At 35.4% G+C, this 11,635-nt stretch overlaps 1 protein-coding gene across 1 annotated transcript; it reads right to left on the bottom strand.

Moving 5' to 3' along the window:
- Positions 1-1,975: 1,975 nt before the first annotated feature.
- On the bottom strand, positions 1,976-2,710 carry LOC145104062 (uncharacterized). Its single transcript, XM_079041343.1, has 2 exons — positions 2,371-2,710; positions 1,976-2,274 (listed from the first exon to the last, which is right to left on the bottom strand). Exons 1-2 carry the CDS (start codon positions 2,708-2,710, stop codon positions 1,976-1,978), a joined length of 639 nt encoding a protein of 212 aa, XP_078897469.1.
- Positions 2,711-11,635: the final 8,925 nt, after the last annotated feature.

The following is an 11,635-nucleotide window of genomic DNA, read 5'->3' as shown; positions in this document are numbered from 1 at the left end:
TGCAGGTGCAACATATCAAAGAATGGTGAACCGAATGTTTAAAAACAAGTTGGGGGACACCATGGAGGTCTATATTGACGACATGGTGGTGAAGTCCATGAAAGCTGAAGATCATCTCAGGGATCTCAAAGAAGCCTTCGACATTCTAGACGAATACAACATGAAGTTGAATCTGTCTAAATGCCACTTTGGGATGAAGTCGGGCAAGTTCCTTGGGTATATGGTAACCAAGAGAGGAATAGAAGCAAGCCCAGAGCAGATCAAAGCAATCATCGAGTTGAAATCTCCATCTTCAACAAAAGACATCCAAAGGCTAACATACAGAGTAGCAACAGTCAACAGGTTCATTTCAAGATCCTCAGAAAGGTGTAAGCCCTTCTATGATATCTTGAAGATGAACAAGAAGTTTGAATGGACCGAAGAACACGCAGAAGCTTTTTAGGAACTCAAAAGATACTTAAGTTTTGCGCCACTGCTGGTGAAGCCTATAGATGGAGAATCACTCCTCCTCTACCTCTCGGTATCCTCAAGTGCGGTAAGTGTTGTCCTAGCCAAGGATCTTAAGGGAGACCAACATCCTATCTACTATGTAAGTAAAAGTCTTTTGGATCCTGAGACAAGGTATTCTCATCTCGAAAAATTAATTCTTGCATTAGTAACTGCTTCTACTAAGTTAAGACATTATTTCAAGACACATACTCTACATGTGAAAATTAATTATCCTATTAAGATTGTGATGAGAAAACCAGAGATATCAAGAACGATGGCAAAATGGTCAGTGAAGTTAAGCACGTTTGACATCAAATATGAGCCAAGATCTGCCATAAAGTCACAAGCATTAGCAAACTTTGCGGCTGACTTTAGTGATGATCTACAAAACGAGGTAGATATTAAAGATAAACAACTCCTAGAATATGAACACTTGGTAAAATGGACATTATTCACAGATGGAGCTTCAAACCAAAAAGGAACTGGGCTAGGGATCATACTAAAATCGCCACAGGAGGACATCCTACCCCAGGCAGTTAGTTGCGAATTCAACGCAACCAACAACGAAGCGGAATATGAAGCACTCATCATGGGACTACAATTGGTTACGAATCTTCAAATCAAGGATCTTCAGGTATTTGTTGATTCTTTATTATTACCTAATCACTTCAATGGCTCTTATGCGTGAAAGGTGAAAGATTAGCATTATACCTTGAGATCCTAAAAAAATTAGCCTATGGTTTTGAAAACTTTAACCTAACCCAAGTTCCCAGAGAAGAAAACGCAGAAGCAGACGCATTAGCCAATTTAGGATCCTCCCTAAGACCATCTCCAACCCACCCCCATTTTTCCCCCAAAAATGGAGTAAAAAATGGAGTAAATAGTGTTTCATCTCCAACCCTACTCCATTTTTTACCTCAAAAAGTATATTCCTAGTATATTCCATTCTTCCAACTTACATAAATTGTCAAATACACCCTTCTACTAATTTAGTTTTAACAAATATATAATCTATATTTTTTCATTACAATAATATTAAATAAACAAGATTATATTTATAATACACTTATAAATAAATATTATACATGCATTTATAAAAATATTACACATACACAATTTAAATAAATATTATACATACATTTATATAAATATTAGACATACACACTTTTAAATAAATATTATACATGCATAGATAACATATTTATGCTTTGGAATAAATTTCCCAATAATGATCAACTAACGCATTTTGTAGATTGAAGTGTGCTTCTTTATCTTTAACATCTATATCGAGCAAGAAATTGACTGTCTTATCCGTCGTCAATTCAACATCTATTGGTGGCATCTCTCTTGCAACTCCAATTGGTGCCTCAAGATCGCGATCATCCTCGATTATCATATTATGTAAAATAATACATGTAGTCATTATGTCATGTAGTACTTCCTTTTGCCAAAAACGAGATGATCCTTGAACAATAGCAAAACGTGACTAGAGAACTCCAAATGCACGTTCAACATCCTTTCGACATGCCTCTTGTTGTCTAGCAAAACATTTCTTTCTTGGACTTGTTGGTTTATGAATAATTTGTAATAGAGTGGACCACTTTGGATATATACTATCAGCCAAGTAATATCCCATGTTGTATTTTGTCCCCTGAATAACATAATGAGCAGGGGGTGCAATACCTTGAGCCAGATTGGAAAAAAGATGGGAAGACTCCAACAAAATTATATCATTGTTGGTGCCTGGCATACCGAAATAAGGATGCCATATCCAAAGATCATAATCTGCAACAACTTCGAGAAAAATAGTTGGCGACCCACTACGACCACTACATTTTCCAGCCCACCCGGTAGGACAGTTTTTTCACTTCCAAGGCATACAGTCTAAACCTCCTAACATTCCTAGAAACCCTTTTTCTGCATTAACAGACAAAAGCATTGCAATATCATTTGCAGTTGGTGATCTCAAATATTGATATGAAAATATCTCCACTATTTCTCGACAAAATCTTTTCAAATTTTCGATACATGTTGATTCACCTATCTTAGCATATCCGTCTGTGGCATCGACTGGGCTACCATATGCAAGCAATCGAAATATAGCTGTTAATTTCTGGAAAGATGATAACCCAGGAAATCTGCATGAATCCATACGTTGCATAAAATAGTTATCGTGAGCCCTCACTTCATTATCAATGCGAAGGAAGAAAGAGCGAGACATTCGATATCTCCGACGAAGCAAAACATCATTATATAACGGAGTCTCTGAAATGTAATCATGAACGCCAAACAAATGATATCGGAAGATCCAAAGTTCAAAACATGATGAAATTTGATAATGTGTGGAACGTTGTAAAGAATTTTGAAAAGTTCAAAGGTGGAAACCCCCGTACTCCATAAATATCAAAACCACATGGATATGTATCTTCAGGGTCCGAAAATCCCACTCCTGAATCTTCGCAAGCATCTCCTGGGCTATCTTCGTTTTCTTTAAATTTAGATAAGGATGACGATGTAACAGGTGGCTCTCCCTCTGAACGACCTATGGGGGTGAAAAATAAAAAATGAAAAGAAAAATGGATGATCAAATAGCATCAGCTGTCAATGCCATTGATGAAGGGAATTAACAAATTTTAGAATAGTTAAAACAATCATTTGCTCAAAGACAACATTTTTTGGATAATCAAAGCAAAAATTATGCTTTGAAAGAGGTTAAAGAAGAAAACAAAATGTTGTTTCATGATGTGAACTCAATTGTGGATCCAAACGTACGAGCATTTGTTTTAGCTGAACAAGCACGAATTGTAGCAAAAACGGTTGGACAACAATATCAACAACCTCCTCCTACATCTTCATCGTATGGACAATATTTTAATAACCTTGGGGGATCTGGATCTGGTTTACCTGATTACTAGGCTAATAATATTGTTCACTTGTCAGATTTAATTAGATTATTATTGTAATATATAGGTTAATTACATGTTTATTAGCATATGATATCGTGTTTGTAAGGTATATCTTAACTACAAGCTTTTGTAAATACGTTATCGTGTTTCATGATTTTAATATGTATTTAAATTTTTATATGAATTCGATAAATAAAAATAAATTTTATATTTATGATTAATTAATATAATTTATTATATAACAAAATATTATAAGTATTAAATATTATATTTAAATTAAATCTAATAGATAAAATAAACTAGAAATGTTATAAATATATAAAATGGAGGACTAAACCCGACAACTAAAACTTCATCCCCATATTTGGAGATATGAATAGTATTACCCCATATATGGGGTAATACTATTCATATATCCAAATATAGGGGAAGAAATGGTGTAGGGTTGGAGAAGAATGAAGGAATGGAGGAAAAAATGGCATTTGGGGGTGGGTTGGAGATGCCCTAAGGATCCCACCAGAAATAAAGATCCCTATATCCCACATAATAACTCCAGCTTTAGAAGCCCTTTACGACAAACCCGATGATCCTGAACAACCAATAAGTGTATCAGCCATTGGAGATCATGACCCTCAGATCTCTCCTTAAAGGGATGCCGACAAACAGGATCCTCGAAGAAGTCCACGATCATAGATCCAACCAATTATGGAGTATCTCCAAAATGTCACGATCCCAACAGAAGAAAAAAGCGAAAGAGCATTCAGAACAAGAGCCTCAAGATTTGTAGTAATCCAAGGTAAACTCTATAAAAAGTCTATGGCAGGTCCATACCTCAGATGCTTGGAAGATCCTAAAGCTGCAGAAGTCTTGAAGGACATACATGAAGGAGACTGTGACAATCACACTGGGGGTAGATCCTTATGCTCCAAGGTATTGAGAACATGAAACTGCTGGCCAACCATGAAGAGAGATTATTTTCTACATGCTCAAAAGTGTGATGCTTGCCAAATACATAGCAACATCCTACATCAACTGGCGGAACCTCTACATCCTATTATCTCTCCATTGACATTCATGCAATGGGGAATGATATAGTAGGAAAATTACTAATAGCTTCTGGAGGAAAAGTCTTCATGTTGGTGATGACTGATTACTTCTCAAAGTGGATCGAAGCTGAAGCCTTCGTTCAGGTTAGAGATAAAGAGGTAGTCTCATTTATTAAACGTAATATCTTGACCAGGTTTAGGATCCAGGCTGAAATCATATGCGAAAATGGGTCCCAATTCATAAGGAAGAGGACAATAGACTTTTGCATGAGTTGGGGAATGAAAATGATAATGTCCACTCCTGTTCATCCCCAAGCTAATGGTCAAGCAGAATCTAGCAACAAGATCATAGTAAACAACTTGAAGAAAAGGCTTGATGAAAAGAAAGGAAGATGGGCAGAAGAGCTTCCTTTCGTCCTATGGGCAGATAGGACTACTTCCAAAGTAGCCACAGGTCAGACCCCCTACTCCTTGGTGTTTGGGACAGAAGCAATGATTCCTATCGAAGTAGTGATCCCGACAGCAAGATACTTGCTCCAAAATCAAGAAAACAATGACAGGATCCTAGCCCAGGATCTTAACACTGTTGACGAACTCAGAGATCTTACCAAGGTACGCATTGCTGCTCATCAACAAAGGATCACCAAGGCTTACAAAAACATAAAAGTCAGAAGATTCCAAATAGGAGACTTGGTATTAAGGAAAACATTCCAAAACACCAAGGATCCTAGTGCAGGTAAATTAGCTCCTAAGTGGGAAGGACCATATCTCATAGATGCTGAAGCAGGAATAGGAGTATATTGGCTTGCAACAGTCGAACGAGACATTTTTCCAAGATCCTGGAATTCTATACAACTCAAAGCATACTATATGTAAATAAGATCAATTGATCTTCAACAAAACTGAGGTGCACATGTTCTTTACCTTCAACTTTTCATCATTACATATTTTCTCCTCGAATACATTACCAACTTAAGCATAGGAGGGGCGTTAGCTAGACTAACGCCCACCCCTAGCTAACGTTTGCTATGCAGAATAATGTACAACTAAGGATCTCCGTAATCAATGATCCGAAAACATAAGGATCCTCAAGGTTGATGATCATGAAACATAAGGATTTTGACACACGAAGATCTCAACATCTTAACAATTGGACAATTCCATTATATCAACGGTATGATCTTTAAACTATCATATACACAAGCTAGAGACTGATCATCTCTCCTAAGCTTAAGGCTACTTAATCCCCTCTAAGTTTTAAAGAGCTAATTACGTCTTTCACATGAACTAAGGTTTATAGACCTCGCTTGAACACACGATATCTAACTATGGGATACGAATAAGGGGATCTTTTCACGATGCAGTGGCCTGGCAACACTCTTATCTTTGAACATAAGTTAAGATCCTTAAGGTTTATAACATTTTCATGTTATCTAAAATTGGGATCTTACCCTAGAAATTACATAAGGTGTATAACATCTTCATGTTACCACACGTTGGGATCTTTCCCCGAAAAATGCACACGAATTATAACATTTTCATGTTATCATAAGTAGGGATGTTTCCCATGAAATATGTCACAAGTTGGGATCCTCCCCAGTATATAACATTAACATGTTATCAATTGAACTTATGGTGTTACCCAAGAATTTTTTCAAAGTCTATAACCTAAACAGGTTATCCTAAGAAGGGAATTCCCCTGTATGATATTATGATTAAGGATCCTCATCATTAAGGATCCTCATCATTAAGGATTCTCATCGCAAATTCTAAGATTGAAAGACTTATGAAGCTTAAGGAAAAACTCGAAGACAATCAGGTTCCATCTTTCCTTGTTCATAACTTTGAAATTTTTTAAGTAAAATTAAGGATCTTAAACTTTCAGGATCCTAAACCAATTGCTGATTTATAAACTTTCATCACTTCAGAGTCATTTACTATTTTAAATTGATATCTTTAAAGAAGTTTTAAAGCACATAGATTTACCAAAATTAGTTCTTAACAAATTCTTTTATACTTGTTTTATTATAAAAATTATCTGAAACTGTTAAGGATTACAAGTCAGTCATCAAACTTTTAAAGAAACTTTTAACATTTTAAATTGCTTAACAAAGTCAGTTCTTATTATTTTAAGTTATTACTTTTAGTTGTTTAACTAATTCATTCCTTATCAAATCATTTTATCTATTATTTAAAGAACTTTATCTTGAAAATTATTCACTGTTTTTAGGATCCTAACTACGCAAAGATCTTAGTATCATATTATGCAGGTACAGGAAACATAGAAAGATAAAGGAAAGATTAACCATTGTATTCAAAATAAAAGGCTTACAGCCCTACATGAGTCAAATGGTTACATCAAAAAACTACACTACCGTAACCACCTAAAAGACCTAGACCTTACCATAGTCATCATCGGCTTTCTTCTCCTCCTTCTCTACTTCTGGTTGCGGTGCAAGATCCTCAGCAGTGATGATAGGCTTGCCAGTTAGTTTGGCTAGTGCAACGCACCATCCTAGTACATTCTAGGATCCTGAATGCTCAATATCCTCCACCAACTTGATCTTTGCCTCCAGGATAGCCACCGCAGCACTTGCCTTTGCATCGGTAATCACCTCCTCTAGCTCCGCAGAATGCTCCTCCTCCTTCTCAGCCTTCTGTTTGCTCAGCAACTCCACCATCCGGAGAAGATCCTCATTGGTGGTCCTCCAGATTTTCTCCTGCTCTTTTAGAGCAGACTCATCTTTCTCAGCACGGATCCTGAGATCATTGGTGAACTGAGAAACATGAGTGGAGACTTGAAAGAAATGCAAACATCAGCAAAAGAAGAAATAGGTATGATAAACTAACAGAAATAATTCATATACACATGAAACTTACAGCCTGGGAAAATGAGGTCAACTTTCCAAGAGCATCCTTGATGCTGAGGTTCTCTAGGCTGGAATCTGTGGCCTCAGAAGTCTTCCTCTTTCAGGATCCCGGAGATTTCAGAACCAGGTCAAGCTGGGATTTCTTTGAAGGAGGTAGAGCAAAGGGCTTCTCTTGCTTGATCCTGACCAAGTCACTTGTTATGTCATCCTCAAGGTCAGCCAAAGCGAAGCGAGCACTGGAGCGGACATTCCTGGAACCTGCACAAGAAACAAGGATCTTGATGAGATCGAAGATCCTAAGACAACAATTCAAATAATAAAGAAAGAAAGATATACCTGTAGCCATAGAAGCTGTGTTGGAAGATCCTTCTTGGAGACTGGATTGATCAAGTCTGAGAGATTTATCTGCCTCCGGGAGAGAAAGAAAATTAGTAGTCTTATCCTCTGTGTCCTCAGTAGCAACAACGAGCTCCCCGAGCTTGAAACCTGTAACATAAAAAACAAAATAAGAATAAGATTTCAGGATCACAAGGAAAAGTATCGAAATCCTACCATTCTTAACCCAATATTTGGGTAAGGGATGTCCGCCAGGAATAGAGTCACGCCTGACAAAGAAGTATCTCCCCTTCCAAGCCACATCATTGTGTTTTGTTTTTAACACTTGAGGAGGCTTGCCACTCTTGACCTTGAACAGGAATCGAGAATTGCCAAAAGTTGAGAGATCATAGACATATGCCTATTCAGCTAGACCCATGCCAAGATCCTGTGTCTGATTCAGACATTCAACCCAGTATAGGATCCTCAAAATGATAGGCATCACTTGGACGAAAGAAAGTTTCGTAGTCTCGAAAAACTCTGAGCCCACTTCGGAAAAAAGGAAATTAAGGCGTAAAACAGAGAAGGGATACTCCGGAAAGCACACCCAAGAAGAGGAGATGAAGTCTGGTTGGATCAAAGGGTCATAAGCCCTGAAGACTGCTTCAGGAGGGAAGACATTACTAGCCTTCAATGCTTCGATATCACCATCATCGAAGGAGCACGTCTCGTCATAAGACAAGACTCCTTGATCGATGAAATCGTCCTCGGGAAGAACTAGGATCTTCTTGCGAGAAAGGGTCATCTTTTTACCCATGATCGAAAATTTGTTAGAAAGGAGATGGGGCAGATAGGATGTTACCTTTATCGAAATCACCGGTAGCACGAAGAAAGCAAAGAAAATCGAGACGCGTAAAGAGAATTGTGGAACTGATCACCTCTATTTATACTGAAGATTTGAGGTTGATTTGAACATTAACAGCTAGTTATCCACCCGTTGGAATTCAAAATTACCTAGCCGTTAAGGGTTAATTTTGAAAATTACTTTTCTCTCTCTCTCTCTCTCCCTCTCTCTTTCTCTCTCTCTCCTTTTACCTTTTTAACATAATTTATCCCTTTAATATTCTAAAAATTAACTCCTATATTTTCAGGAATAACTTGGGGGCAATTGTTAGGGCTAGGATCCTCAAAGCATTCAGGATCCTCAAACCTCATCAGATATTCAAGATCCTCAACTATATCAGGATCCCGACTATTACCGTTATTATTATTTACTAACATGTATAACGGTTATATTTTGTTCTTAATTAACACATGTGCAGAAATAGTCAAGAGAATACTTATTCTCAACAGATAGTCGTCTCAACTATCCTAAAGACCCGAAATACCAAGTCAAACAACGTTCACAAAGCTGGTCATATAGGATCCTAGAATATCCAACATCTTGTTAGCTAGGTTAGACTATAAATTGACACATATATCTCGCACACAACACACTCTACCTACTCTTAGCTTACTCTATGAACTTTTTCACTTGTTATTACTGCAATACTCTTTGTAATCATCATTTTATATTAATAAAATCATCAAGGCAGGTGATCATTATCATCTCTTAAGGTTTTGTGCCAGAGATCCTAGCAAGGATCAAGGGATTTCCTTGTAAACAATCGTTTCATTCTCTTTACCTTTCTCTATTTCACAATTCAAACATCACAGCCTCTCATTCAATTTGGTTGATTTATACTTGTGTAATTTTTGACCAAAACAGTTATGAAAGTGTATTACATATATCTACAAATATTTAATAAAATTCATTTATTGTTTTCAATATTTAAACCTTTAATAATTAATACCCTTTTAGTTTCCAAAAACATTAATTACCAAAGTCTTCGATCCAAGTTGCAAAAGAAACAAATGGATAAGTGAACTTTATCCCATTAATTTGAATCCAACTCGGTAGATATCGATTATCAATTATATTCTACTATATAATTCCTAGATTTATGGGATCTATAATAACAAATTTAATTAGACATTTTTGAGCCCGTCTATGCCTCAGATCTCTCTTGCTTAGGTGACCTTTATCTCAAAAGATTTTTGATCAAATCATCCAATTTGAAAAACTTGTGTAATCGGCCTATAACTTGGTTATAGAAACCGTGAGTACACCTCAACCATCAAAAGATGAACTTTATCTCACTAGTGTATACAAGAGATGTGCGAGTGTTATTCAAAACGGATTGCATATATTTGAGGTTTGTAAGGGGTATTTTTATTTTTTATAATTCTCGTTTTCAAAATGGATTGTATATATTTGACGCGATACAATTTTAAATTTAATAACCGGTATTAAGTTTGAGTTTGAGCGCTTTTGAACATTTTATATCTTTAATAAAACTGCATTTTATTACTTATATATTTGGAGTTTGTATAAGTTATGAAAATCACAATTTTAAAACTTATAATTGAGTATTACAAAATTTGTTGTTATTAGTGTTTTTATAAAACCAGTTTTTTTTAAACAATAACTTGTTACATCTTATGTCCATATTGTAAATTTTGAAAACCAAACTCCGTGTGATATTTATTTTGTCCAAAATTATTGTAGCATGTGAAAAACTAATTTATCAACCACACATAATAATTGCATAAAAATAAACAACACAAACATGCATAAACATATGTGCATAAAAGTAACCAACTAATGATATTTTTTGTGAGCAACTCAAAAGATGTCAAGTCCGTTCCTAAGGGGACATTTAAAGAGACCAAAAATCATCTTGTAATATTATTTTAGAAGCTCACACTTGAGAAAACACTCATTGCTTGCAAAAGGTTGAAAAACTTTTTGAAGGTAATAATTCAGCAACATGCATCACTTTCAGAAAGTGTTGCAGAAACTATCGCAAAAAGTCCAACAACCCTTAAGAAAACAACCATCAGTGACAGTTTCAGCGACAATTTACAAAAACTGTCACTATTTTCACTACACACTTATTTATTGCGAAAATTGCCCTTTTGTCTTCAAAAAATGGAACCATCTTCATTTCTTGTTATATTTTTGTACAAATAAATTAATTCTAAAACTAATCTATTACTTACAAAAATAAATCAAGAAAACCAATCTATTTAATTTATTACATGTCATATGAATAAATAAATTATTACAACCATTTTTAACAAACCAGCAAACACACCAACATATAGGGTCATTGGCTAGTTTGTGCACATCCTAGATATCAACATACATATAAAACAACCTTTGTTTTTCTAAGACAACTTTAAATGACAAAATATGCATGAAAACTTTATTCACATAAAATAACAATTAAAAAGTTGTTACAGAAAATATGTATGAACTAATCTTCTTACAATAACAAATTATCCATATTTTCCAAAAACTATGATTTCCAAAAATCATAAAATCTAACCAAACTTTCGAGGATGGCTCTGATACCAATGGTTGAGTTTTTATTCAAAAATTAGTTTAAAAAAAAGATTTTAGCAACAGAAGACTTTAATATTTTTGAACAATAATAAACTAGTTATAACCAACCATGGATCTTTTTGCAAAGTTTGGAAAGAAAACAAGCACCGAAGAAGAAGAAGAACACAACAACCTTTGTAGTCTTTAAATCCTCAAGGAGAGGCTTAAAAGTTAATGGAGAATGTGGAAACCTTTGGGACACCAACAAGAATTCAACTTGATTTAAGATGCTAGTCTTGTAAAAAACTTAAAACTCTTAAGCTTGAAGTTCATAACTGATATGAACTTCAAGAGAGCAAAATCAAGTGATTCAATCTTCAAAAGATGAACAAAAGTTGAGAGAGTATGCATGCAACTACATGTTACATTTTTTGGCTAGTCCTGGATCAAAGATGAAAGGCTTTATTTAAAGCACAACCTTTATCCGAGAGTTCTTAATACTTTAAGACGATCCATACCACTTTATAGTATTTTAATCTCATGCTTTTAAGACATGTTCCCAAGATTAAAATAAGTAATAAG

This window comes from Lactuca virosa, chromosome 4 (genome assembly GCF_052849685.1).
Source record: "Lactuca virosa cultivar CGN04683 chromosome 4, Lactuca_virosa_CGN04683_v6, whole genome shotgun sequence".
In the NCBI taxonomy this organism is placed as follows: Eukaryota; Viridiplantae; Streptophyta; class Magnoliopsida; order Asterales; family Asteraceae; genus Lactuca; species Lactuca virosa.
The sequence above is the reverse complement of the archived record's forward strand: the minus strand, read 5'-3'. Positions and strand labels throughout refer to the sequence as shown.